We start from the raw sequence: 18,365 nt of genomic DNA, 5'->3' as shown, positions 1-18,365 counted from the left end.
GTTAAACATTTTCCCAAAATGCCACAGTACTGTGTGAGAAATACTCTATGTTGAATCAGAGTTGATAAATGTTTGAAAAAGGTGTAGCTTACTCTCAAGCAACTAAGGGATTTTCAGTGCATTTTTAATTAAATAGAAGTGCAACACAGACTATACAATTGTTCAGTTCTACCCTATGTTGAGTTACATTATTATGTAAATTGAATAGTTAAGCTGAAAATTACTTTAGTCTTCACATAGACTTAAATCTTTTCAACTTTTGTGGTGTGGAATTGACTTCTTCTGTTGTGTTTTTATTTGTATTTCTGAAGCAAGGAGAAGTCAGACTGAAATGTTTGAAAGCTCTACAAAGTCTATATACCAATAGAGAATTATTCCCCAAATTGGAGTTATTCACTAACCGATTCAAGGTAAGCATCAAAAATGCTTAGCTTATTTTGTTTTTTACTTTTAACATGCTAGTTCTGGCTAGTTTAGCAAATAACCTTACCATAACAAGTGTTTAGCTCATATTCTTTTCTACATATTTTTTAAATAAGCCTGTATTAAATAGATTAATGAATCTCTGCTTTACAAAAGATATTACCAACATGAGTTCTTATGTATTGCCTTCAGCAGAAGGCTCTCCTGCTTTAAAATAATATTTTCTTTATATACAACTTCTTATAATTATATTAATTTTGTACATGAAGTGTTACTAGTCTCGGTGTTAGGGAATGCCAGTTGATGAGAAAGATTTTAGATTATGAACATTTATACTAACCACCTCCTTTATATGTGTAAGACTATGATAATATGGTTTTAAGAGTAAAGCTTTCTATTTAATCTGCCATTAATCTTGCATATACTTCCCAAAGATATTCTCTTGGGTCAGTCCCAATTTATTTTCTGCTCATGTTTCATTTGATTTTTAACTTTTTTTTCAGGATCGCATTGTATCAATGACACTTGATAAGGAATATGATGTTGCTGTGGAAGCTATTCGATTGGTTACTCTGATACTTCAGTAAGTATATTTGTTAATAATTTAATCTTGATATTTTAATGTCTTTTTCCCAGCTTTATTGATGTACTTCACATACATAACCCTAATATATATTGTTACCACATTAGATTCTACTTTTACATTTTAAGGAAATGTTTTCTGTTTTTCTCTCTTTTTGTTTTTTATTTTGACTTTGTTTGTTTCTTCAATGTAAAAGTTTTCTTTTGCAGTCCAGAGGAAATATCAGCAAAGTAAATACCTTTCTATTTTTAAAAAGAGAGCAAGAAAGAGAAGGTATCTAAAGGGATAGGTTTTTCAAATAGGCTTCTTTGGAATGGTATAGAAGTAGGGGAAGGGAAATAAGCCATTTAAATTGTGTCATTCGTATGATAGAGATTTTTTTAATAGCAGTAGTTTTTAATCTATAGAGCTTTGACTAAAAACTGGGAAGAATGCATGTGAGAGAATGCATGTCTTAGCATATCATTACAAATCCTTCTCCCAGTTTGTTACATTGTTTCTATCATACACCATGTACCATCTGTACCATGTCTACTGTTTTGATCTTTTTTACCCCTTTATGCTCTAGTACCATATTCTTTATCATTGTAGCTTTATGATATATGTTATAAGCAAGACCTCCCCTTTTTGGTTGATTCCTTTTTCTTTGCCTTTCTTTTTAAAACCACTAGCTACCTGTGGATTATTTTTCTTCTGTATGATTTTTTTAAGTACATTTGTGTAATTCCTCAAAAACTTCGGCATTTTAAATATTAGAATTGCATTTGGGGTGCCTGGGTGGCTCGGTTGGTTAAGTATCTGACTTCGGCTCAGGTCATGACAATCTTGCGGTCCATGGGTTCGAGCCCCACGTTAGGCTCTGTGCTGATAGCTCAGAGCCTGGAACCTGCTTCAGGTTTTGTGTCTCCCTCTCTCTGCCCCTGCCCCACTCACACTCTGTCTCAAAAATGAATAAATGTTAAAAAAAAATTTTTTTTTAATATTAGAACTGCATTTGTTACCGAACAGTCTTTCATTCCTAACTGCTGACTCGGGAAGCCAAATGAGTAAACCTTAGTGTTCTGCTGCAGTCATACTTCTTCCCGAGGAATAATGAAGCAACTGGACAAATCGAAAGCATAGCTCCTGTCTAGATTTGCCAACACTGTTGCCAAACAAACTCAGAGAAACTCATTGTAAGAGAAGCCAGTACTCAAGAGATGAGGGCTTGGAAAAGAGAAAGGGAGAAGTTTATTCGGGGTGCTGGCAGCCGAGGGCATGGCAAGCTCAGGTCTTACCAACTGACTTCTCCATCATCAAGATGGACACCTAGAGTTTTATAGGGAGAGGCTCTGGGGGGGGTACGTACAAGAGAGCAGGCAAATAGCGCATCATCGTGGACGAGGATCAGTATGTGTTCAGCCCACCATCATGGACAGGGAAGGGATGTGTGGGGTGTGGTCTTCCCAGGCATTCTGTTACTATCAGGGCTTTTCTGGTCTGGCAGTAAGGATGTTCCATTCATTGCAAAACACCTTTAGCAGTGGTGCCTCAAGAAGCTGTGATAGGAAATCATCACAATGGGTTTGGTTAGAACATGTTTGGTGAGGGGGCGCCTGGGTGGCGCAGTCGGTTAAGCGTCCGACTTCAGCCAGGTCACGATCTTGCGGTCCGTGAGTTCGAGCCCCGCGTCAGGCTCTGGGCTGACGGCTCAGAGCCTGGAGCCTGTTTCCGATTCTGTGTCTCCCTCTCTCTCTGCCCCTCCCCCGTTCATGCTCTGTCTCTCTCTGTTCCAAAAATAAATAAACGTTGAAAAAAAAAATTTAAAAAAAAAAAAAAAAAAAAAAAAAAAAAAAAAAAGAACATGTTTGGTGAGAGTTAAGCTGTCTTGTCTGTTTTTGGTTTTAACTATTGAGGTCTGTGGTTGAGGAAAAGGGCTGGCTAACACATTGAATTTTATGATAGATTTAGGAGAGAATTCAGTTTTTTACAATTTTGTGTCATTTATGCATTAAAATGATGCATTTCTCTATTCAAATCTCATTAGATATTCTACATAAGGTTTAATTTTTTCATAAAAGTATTTCTTAGGTCAATTCTGAAATATTTTATGGTTTTGTTGTTATATGATTAGTATTTAGTGTTAATGATATTTTCTACCTGATTATTGCTGAGACACAGAAATGTTTAATTTTTATGTTAGTCTTATACGTGCAACCTGTTAGAACTCTCATGTATTCTGATGAATTGTCGATTCTTTAGAGTTACTATGTAGATGATTATATATCACCTGCAAACAATTTCAGTTTTGTCTCATTTCCTCCCCTTAAAACTTTGGCTTCATTCTCATGCTAATTGCATTAGGCAGGACTTTGAGCACTGTAATGTATCACTGAGAGTGAATCTTTTTGTTCTTGTTCTAGGATGGCATCTAAAGTTCTTGTTGCTGTGATTTCTAAGATAGGTTTTTGATATATGATAGAAATCCCTTTGTATTATAAGTTTTCTGGGAGGTTCCTTTCATGTATTGATGAGACTGAATGAAATTAATAATTTGGTGGTAAATCACCTTGGCATTTCTAGAATAAATCATATTTGAACAGAATATATTTGGTTTTATTGTGCTTTGCTTGAATACAGTGTCATATTTAATATCTTGGGATTTTCACATCTGTGTTTATGTCTAAATTTGACAGAATTTTTTTGTCCTTTATCCAATTTTGAAATCTAGGTTTTATCCTCTTTGTAAAATTATCTTCAGTAATTTCTTGCCTTCCCTTTCTGAAACAAATGTTCTGTGACAGATTAATACTTCCTTGCAATTTTGAGAGTATACTCTTATCAAAGCCATGTTACTTTTGAATTTGAGGAAAAAAAGTCTTTGATTCCCATTTTTACTTCTTCATTGGTTATCTGTCTAAATTAACTTTTATTTCTTATTGTACTAATTTTGGCTTTTAGAAACATTTTTTATATATCAGTTTCATCACAGTTTTTAAATTTTACAGTTGATATTTTTATTACTCTATAAAACTGCTATTTCTTTTTTTCATCTATTTTATTTGTATCCTCTTTTTGTTGATCAGTCATGTCTGTCTTACTATTTTTGTTTTTGAGAGACAGAGAACTTGAGCAGGGGAGGGGCCAGAAGGAGAGAGAATCTTAAGCAGGTTCCATGCTCAGTACAGAGCCTAACACAGAGCTCAATATCATGACCATTGGATCATGACCTTAGCCAAAATCAAGAGTCAGATGCTTAACTGCCTGAGTTCCCAGGCACCCCTATCTTACCTTCTTTTTAATGAACTAGCTTCTTTAAGTCATTTGTTTCATGTTTCCTAGTAATTATACTTAAAGTAATAAATACGCTTTTAAGTACTCTTTTACTACTTTTCAAAAAAATTGGACATAAAGTGTTTGTATATACATTTAGTGAAAAATATTTTGATTATTTTTATGATTACTGATTTAGTTATGGATTATTCAGTGGTAGGTTTCTGTTCCTTCCAAATCAGATTGTCTTAAGTTGTCCTTTTTTATTTTATTGTATTATCTGAGAATGTGTTCTGAGTGGTTTGGTCATTTTTCTGTATTTTCTAAATATGTTTTAAAAACAACTAACTGCGTGTACAGTTATGTATTTATATTCATTACTTTGAATTTATTTAAATTACGTATATCTTTGAACTTTTTTCCTTTTCAAGTCTATTTTAAAATATTTGACACCCTAGTTATTGTTTCCTTGTAAATTTCACAAACTTATCAGTATCTTTCCCTCAAATAAAAAAATACTTGACATTCACCTGTCTGTTTTGTTGGAATTATCTGGAGTTTAAGATATGTATTGTTAAGGGTGTGTGTGTATGTGTGTGTGTGTGTGTGTCCATCCATCCTTGTGTGTCCTTTATCTAATTTCAATACTTGCTCATTTAGACAAGAGTAAACTTCTCTTTGATATTTCTTCATCCTTTGTTTCTGTGGAAGAGTAATTATTTCGTAGACTTCTCCAAGATTATTTCTCCTGCTGGTTTATTTCTTGAAGAATGTTTCAAATCATCTGAGACCTTGTTGGCTAAAAAATCCTACTTTCTTCACACTTCAGAAAATGGTTTGGCTGGTTTCAAAAGTCTAGTTTTAAGGTTCTTTTCTCCATTTTCATTGGAGGAGATTTGGGTACAACCTTCTTTAAAAGGTACAGTTATGGCCCTCCAGCTCTATCAGATATCCTGATTCATTAGGTACATTGGTCCTTTTAGGGATTCCTCAGAGATCTCTCCCCACTCTAGGTATTTGTGACTTCAATTTCCCGAGTAGATGGTACCTCCTCTGGCTATTTACTTTTGAGTCTCAGCCCCTGACTTTCATATTTCCTCTGTTGGAGTTGCTTGCCCTATAGGTAGTCTTGTTGTGCAAAGTCTTTTAAAACTATTCAGACTGGCTCCCTTTAAGTATTCCGTATCCAGCCTACAGGTAACACAGCCATTTATGAATGGTCCCCTTTTACCCCTTCTCATCTTAATTTACTACCATGTGTTGCTCCAGTCAGCTTTTCACATTTACACTTTTTTAAGTTCTACACCTGGTACCATTTCCTTAAACCTCCTCACAATTGTAAGGGATGTTTATAAAATTTTTATAGTGGTTCTCTGAAACTTTGGCTCTAATTTCTCTGGGGGAGGTTTTGGAGTTACACAATACTCTGACATTTTCTCTTGAAAGAAATACTCTCTATCCATTGTATTGCTCAATCCCCTGATTTCTATTTGTATATTATTTTTGTGAGTAATGAGCTGAGGATCACAAAACCAGCTTTCTAGTCTTTGACAGCGTTTGTATGAAATGATCTGGCCTTATTTCTCTTGGCTTATGGGATCTCTATCAAAATAACATGTAAAGTCACATGTAATCCTGTTATATCTCCTTTAAATTCTTTTTCTATCTGTTAATTTTCCTTCTTTGGGTATAGATTATTTTCTTTTCACTTATAAATTTGGGTTCCTGAGTTATCTCATTAAATTTTGTTTCCTGTGAGTTTAACTTTCTCGTAAAGGTATTAGCTAATTTAGCTGATGTCATCATATAATTGGGGGAAGGAATAAAACTTAGGCCTTAGCCTTGTACCTCTCCTCATAATTTAGGGGTATGAGTTGGACATGGGCAAAACATTTCTGCTTCAAGACAGAAAACCTCTGGTTATAATTTGTAACTTCTCCTTGACAGTGTTAAAACTGTCTCCTTCAGTGGTAATCTCATGACTCTCAGAGTATGGAAGGGAAATACAGGGACGTTTAGGTCATGGGCTAGCCAGTCTGCCTAAACATACTGTTAATTTTTCAGTGCCTCTTGGTTCCAACACAACCCTATTGTAACCCTCTCATGCTATATTTGGCTACTGTTTTTGCTTCACAGTGGAATTAGAACAGGCATTGATGAGAGGGGGAAAAATATACTTTAAAAAAAAAAATGCTCTAACCTGTTTGCCATCCTTGATACGCAGCCCTTTTTCATTCAGAACTACAGCCTCTTATACTGTGATGCAACTACCTTCTTTTGCTGCAAAGGTTACTCTGATTTTCTGGTTTTTTGACAGTTCCTTCAACTTCCTCTTCTGAGGCATATCTAGGATTGAATTCTGAGGAATGAACCCCTACATCTTGTCAAGTACCTGTACAGCCTGAGAATTCTGTACTTTATTCATTGTTCATCTTTAATTGTATCAGACCTTTTTAAACATGTTAATAGTCAGGAAATGGATGTTCCTTTTTTGGAAAAAAAATTAAAAACACATTGCTGAAATGGCTCCTACTTTAAGAATACATGAATAGAAAGATGAGGAATTTGTGTAAGTGAAGGAATGGTTTTGACTACTGAATCCACTTTATATAGAAAGAAGACAAAGTGGTATTGTAAATATAGTGATAAAATATAATTTAAAATGGACATTTTTCTGGGACACCTGGCTGGTTCAGTCAGTGGATCATGTAACTCTTGATCTTGAGTTCGTTAGTTCAGGCCCCATATTGAACGTAGAGCTTATTACTTAAAAAGAAAGAGAGAAGGAGCAAGGAAGTAAGAAAAGAAAGAAAGACAGTTCTGGAAAGAAGAGTTACCTACTATAATAATAATTTAACTGTGAAATGGACAGATATATTCCTAGTGCCTGTCAACAAAAATGTTAGGCACATTTAAAGAAATTTAGCTAATTTGGGGTGCTATATCCCAAGGTGTACGTACCATGGGTGTCTATGTGTGGAAAGAAACGTGGACATTTTATTTTCTTATTTTATCTGTATTTTCTGAATTTTACATAATGATGATTAGGTATATTTTATAATGAAAGAGAAATATACTTTCAAAGTAAGATTAAAAGAGACAAAAATAAAGTCAGTATGCCTTGAGCTTTTATGAACTTTACAAAATTTAAATAGAGATAGAACTGAAAGTAAACATTTATTTTGGCTCAGATGTTGCTTTCTGAATTTTTCAGTGGAAGTGAAGAAGCTCTTTCCAATGAAGACTGTGAAAATGTTTACCACTTGGTGTACTCAGCACATCGCCCTGTTGCTGTGGCAGCTGGAGAATTCCTTCACAAAAAGTGAGTTAATGATCTTTGAAAACAGTTTCTAATTTTGCATTTTGTTTTGTTGTTGTTTTAGAGTTAGTGGAAGAAAGTAATAGTGACTAAAAACAGTGCTACAAGTGGCCACTTCAAATTCTGGGGACTATAATTTTCTTACAACCTTATGTGCATATCACGAATCAGATCCGCATAAGAATGATGTCCCTTGTGACATACTCCTTTTCCCTGAAATCTAAAAGGATGGTTCTCAGCTAGAGGTGTGAGTGGAGATTGGGGAAGTGCATGAAGTTTATAAAAGCTCCACATGAAGTTTATAATTTATATTTCATTTCACCAGGGTTTTTTTTCCCCTCTCTTAAAATTCTTAGTTCTCATCACCTTCTCAACATTTGTAATCTAAAATCACCTTCAAAATGCCTTCCAACTTTTCATGTTTTTTTTTAACTCTTTCTATGGGGGTGAAGATTATTTTGACCAGTAATTTATAGTGATTCTGAAAGCTGTACAGTTGCGGTTTAATTAAAAAGCAAAACTTTTATCTTGTTACTGAAAAGGCTTGAGCTAATGAGATTTTATGAGTATAATTGTTCTTATGCAGTACATTTTGATGGTGGCCTACTGTATGTTCTATAATTTATTAGTAAATCATTCTTAAAGTATAAACGTATTTGGGAGGGGGCTGTGTTTTACTTTGTTTTTGTTTTTTCGTTTATAGATTTAACTTAGTGACTTTGATCATTGGCAGGTGAACCCCAAAAGTCTACTACATGTAGTAATTTGTGACTATGCTAAGCACAGATATAAATCATGCACCAGGCATCTGTTGTGCATGGGTGATTAACTTTCATAATGAGCAGGCCTAGCCCTCCATTCAGCATCTGCATCTCAGTGCTGCAGCAACAAACTGTTGTGTACTCACTGGTACCTCTCAAAGTGGGAAAAGTTATTTCTATGTGAAAAATCTTTCTTTAAGACAGAAGTTGGCTACTAGTACATGCTGGTAATGAAAGTAAGGAAGAATGTCCAGATTTTTCAAGCATGACTTTTTTTAAAGTAATATATTGAATTTGCCACTGACTGTGACATCTATGGCTAATAGAACCGTTCTCTTTCCATATTTATCTTGAGGTGTTGTCTGTCACAAATATCAAGGGTGTACTATAGTCTTAACTTTTCTTCCTTTTCCAGGACTGTTATATTCTCATTAGCGTCTGTTCTCTACTTTACTTTTCAAAAAGCTTTGTGTTTTTAGAATTTATTGCTATTATAGTTTCTGTGAAAAAATAGATTATAGAGGTTGGTTGGTTCTCTACAGAATAGAGGCCATAAACTGGCAGCACTTGTGTCAGAAAGACCCTTTGATATATCTTATTTTATCTACATTGTATTTTGCTAAGTTTGAAATACTTGCTAAAAAGTTTAAAATTGGAATGTTCTACATTAAAAGCCACAAGTGTAATAAGCCTTTGTTGTTTCTTATTTCTTTGTGAAAATGAAGCCAATTCCTATTCAAATGGAAGGTTCACTCAATAAGCTTGTTCTATGCCCTTGCCCTTGAGATACAGTTTGAGAACTTTTGATTCTTAATGATGTCTTTGAGCATTCTCCCATCATTTAATATTGTGATCTTTAAAATCTTAACAAGTAAGCTGTAGAATAGCCCCAGGAGTTCTATGATTAAGTTTAGAAGAAAATATGCATGCATGCACATACACATTTAGCCTGTTTAGCAGCTTAGTTTATAAGCTTATACACAAGGTTAACCATACATCCATAAATTAGTAAAACATATCTGAAATGAGTACTTTAATGTCATCAAAAGTCTATAATTTAGTTTTAGAAAAATTAGGTTAATTCCTCAGTACCTGATATAATTATCTAATTTTGTACATTTTAGTTATAAAGGACCCTCATTTTTTTCCCATTTATTCTTTCCTCTGAAAGCCACCCAAGCAAACAGAACTTTCTCTTAAACCAGTCTGATAGCTATGCTGATGTAGCTTCAAAGTAATGCTCTAATCTTTTCCCCCTGCCATATAGCTTCCCCTTCCCTTCTCCCCCAAAACTCAATTTCTCTGTACTCATTTTCTGCTTGAGATTGGTTTATTTTTATGTTATATGGAATTATTCTCTTTATTCAATTATTTAGCCTCTCATCTGAAAGGCCCACTGTAATTTCCATAATTAAACCATCATATACTATATCACTATTTCTACTGTTTTGTTTTTCCTTATAACACCTGAGATAGCATATATTTACCTACTATTTATTTGTATCCATTAGAGTGAGAGCTCAGTGAGAATAGGAAGTTTGTCTTTGTTCACTGTTATATCCCATTTAGCTGGAGCAATGCCTGGGAATAAGGCACCTATAGCAGTCCTTAAGGTTTTTTTTAGAATAAATCTTATTAGCCAATGAAAAATTTCAAGTCATATCTTCATCATATTTTAGAAGTTTTGTCACTAAGTGATATTTTTTAAAATTTCCAGTTTATGTCATTTTATTCTGTAGTTAGTACTGTTTTTAGGTAATGAGCTGAAAAGAATGCTAGAAACAATTGTTACAAGTGTGAATTTTTATAATTGTTGATAGAACATTTGGTTAAATTCTTTAATAACTTGACTCTGAAATTAATATTTAAGAAAATAGGACTATTTAAAATTATATATTCTAGTATCATATAGGATAAAACAGTTTATATTTTTCATAAATACTTGAATACTGGTAAGTTAAAAAGCTTCCTTTTACAGTGTATATATGATTGAATTGTACAAAATTCTTTAGATCTAACCATTTTTTAGCCTATAAAAATATCAGTTACATGGTTTGAAATAAATCAGTAACCTGATCTCTGATAGTTTCTTTTTTTAACACTGAAATAATTTGCACAGTGAAGGAAAAGACTAAAATGCATATCTATGCAGGTTTGTAACACTCTTGTTTTGTTACTTATTTCTAGGCTGTTTAGCAGACATGATCCACAAGCAGAAGAAGCATTAGCAAAGAGGAGGGGAAGGAATAGTCCAAATGGGAACCTCATTAGAATGCTGGTTCTTTTCTTTCTTGAAAGTGAGGTAAATTTTAACATAGCTCTTTGTTTTATTTTTGTATTAGATTAAATTTTAAATAAAATTGTCATTTAATTCATTGCAATTAATTGCTATTTTTCAATCCTATGAAAATAAGCCTGTTTCTTACAGAATTGCCTGCATGGATTTCCTGATTATAGAATCTCTATTCTGCCTTTTGTAGGAGTACATATGTAGGTGTGGGTCAACACTGAATAGAGGCTAACAGTTTTTAAACTTTTATAATATAGTACTGCACACCTGTTTGTTGTTCCTCTTTGTTTTTCTTGAATTTCTGCCTGTAGCTTTTAAATTATATAAAGAGCCTGTGAAAATTGTCAGGTTGTAAATTAGTTCTAACTTGTTTGAAAATTACATTTTTTAAAGACAAATAAAAATATGAATTTAAATGTTTTAATTGAAAGATTATAATCTCCATTAGCAGTATTTCCATGTGACATTTTGATGTCAGTTATCCTTAAATAATTTTGTAATTAACATTCATAATGTAGTGTCAATCAGAATCTGCTTCCACAAGTGAACTTTGGTTTGCCCACTAAAATGCTCTTTGGTATTAGAACTATATTTCCTACTGCTAGTATGACACTGAGGGAATGGTAAACTAAACCTAAAGAGAGTCCCTGAATGAATAAACTACTTGTCTTAGAAATGAGTGGGAACATAATTAAAATGGAGAAAATCTAGAAATCTTGGACCCTGAATTTTACTTGGAAAAATATTTTTGGTTTGTGTCGAATGTCCAGGAAGGTAAGATACTTCAAAGATTCTTATTCAAATTTGAAAGTACTGAAGAAACTGTAGGAATGAGAAATAGACAAACAGGCAGCTTATATGAAAATTGAGATCAGAGAGAATTAGGAACTGTGTCAATGGAATGAGTGGAGTTAGGGCAAAACAGGGCAGAAGAGTTACTGATATTTTTTAAGCAAATTGGAATGAACAGAAAATGAATAAAGAAACAAAACGTCTGGAGAGTTACATTCGAGTAAAGGATGTTTTTGGAATAGTGTTTTAAATACATATAGAAATTACATGGGGATCTTGTTAAATAGCATACCAGTTCTGTTCAGTAGCTTTGGGATGTGGTGTAGCATATTCTAAATATTTTTAGATGCATATTTATGTTGTTTATGCCTCTGGTCCAGAGACTGACTACACTTTATGTTGTAAGGGTTTAAAACATTTTCTTAACAAAGCAAGTGTAGATATAGAATGGTGTAAAATACAAAATACTTGTAAGGTTTAAGATAAAACACTAAATATTCAGTAAATATCACCCTTGTGACAGGCCATTTCAAGTTATACCTTTAGCCATATAGGTTTTAAAGGAGCATGATTAAAAGTATTACAGAAAATCAGGTTCTGTATGAAAATTTGACTTTAATAACAACAATAGTTTCAAAAATTGATAGGGATGAGATATGCAAATGATATTTTTTTAATGTTTATTTATTTATAGGTTGGGGGAGAGAGAGAATCTCAAGCAGGCTCTGCATTGTCAATGCAGAGCCCGACTCAGGGCTCAGTCTCAGGAACCATGAGATCATGACCTGAGCCAAAATCAGGAGTTGAACACTTAACCAACTGAGCCACACAGGCACCCCTATGCAAATACTATTTAAACTATTTGTTGAAAAGTTTAAGGAATATATGATAATTTGGACTAACTGATCTTGATTATTAATTGAAGGAAAAATTTTCAAATCTCTGAAAGCTCAAGGACTTTTTGATATTTTAAAAGGTATAAGTACTTAGTTTTATAGTTTTATAGTTTCATTTTTTTAATTAAAGCAGTAATTTATAATGTATATTACTGTTCTATTTTCAGGTGGCATTACTGTATTCCTATGTTTGCCGCTGTTTACTGAAATGTTATAAGAAGATTAAAATATATTTCCCACTCCTCTATGGCATTCTTTTCAGTTGCAGAACGACTGCAAATCATATTTATTTTTTAGTTGGTTCATAATCATAATATGCTCTTTATGCCCTCCTCTGTTTCATAAGAAACATTGTTTGTTAAAATCTTCCTTCTTGCCCTATAAAACTAGTGTACACCTGGAGCCGGATGCTTGTTAAAGCCATACTCTTAGGGTGGGATTCTGATGGTGTCCTACTCTGAATTATTCTTTGTTTTACTACAACACATTAATTAGTAATATTTTAGTAATAGACTTATATAAAGTGGAGTTGCAAGAGACCCTAGAAGTCATAACATAGAATGAATCCAACTTAGGGGCACCTGGGTGGCTCAGTCAGTTAGTGTCCAACTTTGTTTCAGGTCATGATCTCACAGTTCAGTTCATGAGTTCAAGCCCCGCATTGGGCACTCTGCTGTCAGTGCAGAGCCTGCTTCAGATCCTTTGTCCCCCTCTCTCTCTGCCCTTCGACCCCCACTTAAAAATAAATAAACATTTAAAAAATTTTAAAAAAGAATGAGTCTAACTTATAAATGAGTTAACTAGTCAATTAACTAGGATTAACTGGAAGGATTATCCTACTGCTTTCCTTTTTTTTTTACTGGATGACAAGAGTGACATTTTAGTAATAGAATTCTAAAATACTGAATTAAAAGAAGTTTATAGTCCATGGAGTAGCTTCCATGAATTACAGGTGAAATAATAGAGATTAAGAGATAGGTCTAAACTAGTTGTTAATTTTCTTTTCTTTTTGTATCAGAAAGTAACATTTTAAAGCCAATACAACCTTTATAGCATTCAGTGATTTCAACGATAAAATACCTTGTATATTTTAGATGTATGACAATCAGTACTTGAATGTGGTAAGTCCAGGTTCCTAATGTGACCATAGAACTTACTATAGAAACTGAGGCTTTTCAGAGTGACAAAAATGTTATTAATAATTATCCCACAGCAACTAGCATAGCCTAAGACATTGCTAGATAATATACAGAAGTATGGTCACCCTCCTTCTAAGCATATGAAATGATGAAGTTAATTATATCTGTCATTTAAGACAGAAAATTAACAGATTTATTGACATCCAAGAAATCTCTACAGAGTGATCATGAATGATAGTATATGAATGATAACTTTTTTTTTAATGTATTCAAGATACAACAATAACTGGCTCTATTTCAGCAGAGAATAAAACCCCATATAAGAGTATTTAGAATTTTAAGCTTAGTAACTTGGGGTAATTATTTGCACTGTGAATGATTTTTCATAAAAAGAATCAAAATAAGGTTCCATTATACAGTGAACTCCTTATTGTATTTAACTACTTGGCAGAAAAGTCAGCAGGCAGAGAAAATTTCAGTTAAAATATTATGAGTAATTTTGAAGCCAATTAAAGATGAATCAGAATGTACCCAGAAAATTGTAATTACTCACCAGGGAAATGAGATTAATTTGTCTTACATATAGGTTTAAAGGAGAACCTATGAAATAAATTACACTCAGATATAGAAGAGTAAAATCCACCTTGATATAGATATAATTTTATATATAATCTTAATTTATATGTTACATATAATTTATAAATAAATTTAAATGTAATTTTAATTATTTTGATACACAATGACTCTTTATAGAGTTACTGTTTTTTAAATCTAATTCCTGAAGAATGCTTCCTGAAGTATGCTTCCAGATACTTGATTTTCATGCTGTTTTTATAAAATTATGATACCAGAAACTATTTTTAGAAAATTTATTTTTGTTTCATTGTTAGTGCTCCACATGCTTTTTATTCCCAGGATTTTTTATAGCCACTGAGAACGCTTCAAGGCCTTCCTTTCGATAGCTTTATCTTTCACTACCAATAGATCCTTTGTATAAAGTGTCTGAAAGATGATTACAAGCTTTTACTGGCCATGTTAGAATTTTTTTTTATCAGACATGGACTTACGTGGTATTCTTGAGGAGATTTGAAACTAGCAAGTTATGTGGTCTTCACAGATGCCCCAAGATAGAGAGACTGTATCATAAACATTATGTCAAACTAATTCCTGACTGATCATGTTATGCTAATTATTGTTGCTAACATTGGTGAATTTGAAACTCATAATCAGAAAATGGGCCAACACATTGTCATGTCCTTCTAGTATACACATTCAGTTTGCAAGAAGTGGTTACTGGTGTTAACAGAAGGGTTCTACTAAGCCACCATCTTAACTAATCAAAAAGATAAGGAAGTTGTCAAAGAAGTTAGCAACTACATTGAGAGTATTGGCTATCACATACAAAAAAATTTCTGGAACAATGACAACATACATACCTGAGCTAAGTTTTAATATGCTGTGGTTCAAGGCATAGAGAAATCATTTTTTAAAATGCCAATGGTGGGGCGCCTGGGTGGCACAGTCGGTTAAGCGTCCGACTTCAGCCAGGTCACGATCTCGCGGTCCGGGAGTTCGAGCCCCGCGTCAGGCTCTGGGCTGATGGCTCAGAGCCTGGAGCCTGTTTCCGATTCTGTGTCTCCCTCTCTCTCTGCCCCTCCCCCGTTCATGCTCTGTCTCTCTCTGTCCCAAAAATAAATAAACGTTGAAAAAAAAATTAAAAAAAAAAAAATAAATAAATAAAATGCCAATGGTAATAGAATTATACTATTTAAAGCCTTGAATTGTGCCAACAACTCATTCACCTGAAAACTTCATGCTGAATATCTCAAGATGAAAGAACTGTGAGGAATTTGTGGAAGCTATAAAGTACGTTATTATGAATTCTATTAGAGTTAAATAACCCGGAGTCCCATACAAGGCACAAAAATAGAGGGAAATTTTTAGAGATTTCCTGGTAGATATCTGAAATAAAGCAAAGGTCAGAGCAGAACAGGCTAGTAAAAGGATTAAGCTATAGGTAGTAATTAAGTGGCTGCCTTTAGTTGAGCTTATTCTTCACTTTACAAGTATATTTGGGATGTGGACCTTGGTCTGAGAACAAAGGAGCTGATGTATGCCCCAGATAATTTATAGCCACCAGGAGGAACAGGGAACTTAGGCATTCAAAAGACATTGCATACCTACAGGTTAGAGGGAAAAGGCTGCCCAATTATAGATTCTAGATTCTCTCTTTTCACTTCCCCTGTACAACCAAGGAACCCAGGACCTTGCAATCAGACTTAAGAAAGGGATTCTAGCTACCAGTATTCTTGAATCTGGAGTATTAACATTACATGAACTAGCAACCAAGAATCACTGAAACTTGAGCAAGCATAAAACCCAACATATTGATGAAAATTTTTGATTAATTCCCCTGAATGTAAGAGGTTATTATGAAAGAGGAGGGGAGTTCATAGAACTTAAAAACATGATTTCCAAAATTTAGAGGTGAAGCAGCTCATTAAATGGCCCACATGAACCTAGTCAAAGATTGACTATAGATTAAACCATGGGGTTTTCCAGAAGATGGAACAAAAGAATTGTGAGAAGGAAATTAAAAGACAGGTAGTACAGATTAAGTTTTATCATCTAGTTAGGAGTTCTGTGGAGAGAATAGAGAAGAGGAACTAATCTAAGGACAGGCAGTTAAAATGTTTACTACCCATGTACCCTATATACAGAGTATTACTTGAGGATGTTTTCTAGAAAAATAAAAAACAAATACACTAAAAGGAAAATAAGACATGTCAGTAACATTGGTGAGCAAATAAATCTGAAAAAAACTAAAACTAAACCTAAATATATGATAGTGAAACTTAAGGCAAATACCTAAAATTATTCTCAAATGTGGGAGTGTAATGTAAACTTAAATGAAGAGAAGTAAATAAATGTGTTAGCGACCTTAGTGATGGAAAATAGATGTTAGAAAATAAACTGAAAAAAGCACAGATAAGACAAGAAAATGTCATCAGTAGAGCACAGGGAATCAGTTGCCAGGAGAATTTCCAATATCAGTTATCTCAGTAAATGTATAATTGGATTAACATGCTTTATAAAAGGCAGATTGTCATTTAGGGTGAAATAAAATGAAAAGTATTGTTTTTAAAACATTAACACAGGGGCGCCTGGGTGGCGCAGTCGGTTAAGCGTCCGACTTCAGCCAGGTCACGATCTCGCGCTCCGTGAGTTCGAGCCCCGCGTCGGGCTCTGGGCTGATGGCTCAGAGCCTGGAGCCTGTTTCCGATTCTGTGTCTCCCTCTCTCTCTGCCCCTCCCCCGTTCATGCTCTGTCTCTCTCTGTCGCAAAAATAAATAAACGTTGAAAAAAAAAAAATTAAAAAAAAAAAAAAACATTAACACAGGAAGTAAACAAGCTGAATAAAGGCTAGATATAATTAACAAATGCTTAAAGAAGGCTGGGGAGACAGTATCATATAAGATAAGCCAGAATTGAGAACCAAATATATTAAGATAAAGGAGGTTTTAAATGTATTGAAGGTCTAATCCACCAAAAATATAATTGTGAATCTTTTTTACACCTGTTTTACAGACATATGTAACGTGCACATAGGCATAAAAGCAAGTTTATTGAACATGGGGGAGGAGTTAATTGTGATGAAGTAGACAATAAAATCTATTATTTTAACTATTTTGAAGTGTATAGTTCATTGGCATTAAGTACAGTTACATGACTGTGCAACTATCAATGCCATCCATCTCTAGAACTTTTTAAAAATCTTCCTGAACTGAAACTCTGTACCCTTAAATAGTAACTCCATTCCAGCATAGGTTTTAATAGCTACAACTTGAAAATGATTGATTTTTCTGTTTTCTGCTGCTAATTTTCATTTTTGAAACCAGGTTGTACACCACTTGTACCTGTCATTGTTGGAATGATATTACTGATGGCCTAGGAATAGTTTTCTAAGATATGTAAATTTGGAAAGTTTGAATGTATCTTGCTGTAAACTTTTGCCTGTGTTCTTTCTAAGCAGAGATGGTAATAAGTATTATCTACTCTGGAGAAAATCATTGGAAAACTGTGTGTGCATATGCATGTGCATATGTATGTGTGGCTTTCCTGAGGCATTTGAGGAATGGAAGATTTGAAATACGATGGAAATGAAGTATAGAATTAAGGAGTGCAAATGAAGCAGAACTTTAAATATATCATCAAAATGCACATAGAAGAATTAATGATAGAATTAGGAGTGAGGATGAAAACCAGCTCACTTCTCAGTTATGCCAGTATATCAGCAAACAACCAGTACATCTAGAAAGGACACTTTCATACATTTTGGGACCAGTATTCGTGATGTGAAAACTATTGTCTCTCACTAGTACAAGCACATAAAACTGAAGTAAGAATTGTATGAAATAGTACTTAAACTTTATATGTGCTATATACTCTTTTCTATTTTTTTTTTTTTAATATTGGTCTCAATGTATTAAATTAGTTTTAACAAGAAACTAGTTTGGGCTTCGCTGGGTGTCATGAGCCTCAAGGGTGGAAGAACTTTTTTACAATAAGGGTGGAGAAGTTAGTTGTAGTAGCAGAAATCAGAACAACACCAACATCTCTACTTACCTTCTCTGAGGAGCTTTTTGAGTAATATTCTTCATGGTGTAATAACTAACAAGTGGTAGAGAGTATACTGTGAAGTGTTTGATGAGGAACATGAGAGTGTTTGTTACTGTGGAAACATAGATTCCAAAGAAGATTGTCAAGAGTAACGAGCAGCAAAAAATTGGTTTGGGGTGAGATGGGAATGCATTGAGTTAAATGGAAATTACAATACGAAAGAAAAGAAATACAGTAGCTTAACATAACATTTTGACCTTGACCAAGATGAGAGATGTAAAGTAAATAAT

At 33.8% G+C, this 18,365-nt stretch overlaps 1 protein-coding gene across 1 annotated transcript in view; it reads left to right on the top strand.

Annotated features, from left to right (window-relative positions):
* STAG1 (stromal antigen 1) overlaps positions 1-18,365 on the top strand; it is a 400,899-nt gene that overhangs the window by 293,308 nt on the left and 89,226 nt on the right. Inside the window, exons 11-14 of the mRNA XM_047100346.1 lie at positions 312-410; positions 927-1,006; positions 7,473-7,580; positions 10,526-10,640. Of these exons, the coding sequence (XP_046956302.1) occupies positions 312-410; positions 927-1,006; positions 7,473-7,580; positions 10,526-10,640 (402 nt within the window). The remainder of the gene's footprint in view (positions 1-311; positions 411-926; positions 1,007-7,472; positions 7,581-10,525; positions 10,641-18,365) is intronic.

The sequence above is a fragment of the Lynx rufus genome, unplaced genomic scaffold (genome assembly GCF_022079265.1).
Source record: "Lynx rufus isolate CCGP_SWC_20201006 ecotype Redwood Valley unplaced genomic scaffold, mLynRuf1.p SCAF_5, whole genome shotgun sequence".
In the NCBI taxonomy this organism is placed as follows: Eukaryota; Metazoa; Chordata; class Mammalia; order Carnivora; family Felidae; genus Lynx; species Lynx rufus.
This window is presented reverse-complemented; position numbering and strand designations above follow the sequence as displayed.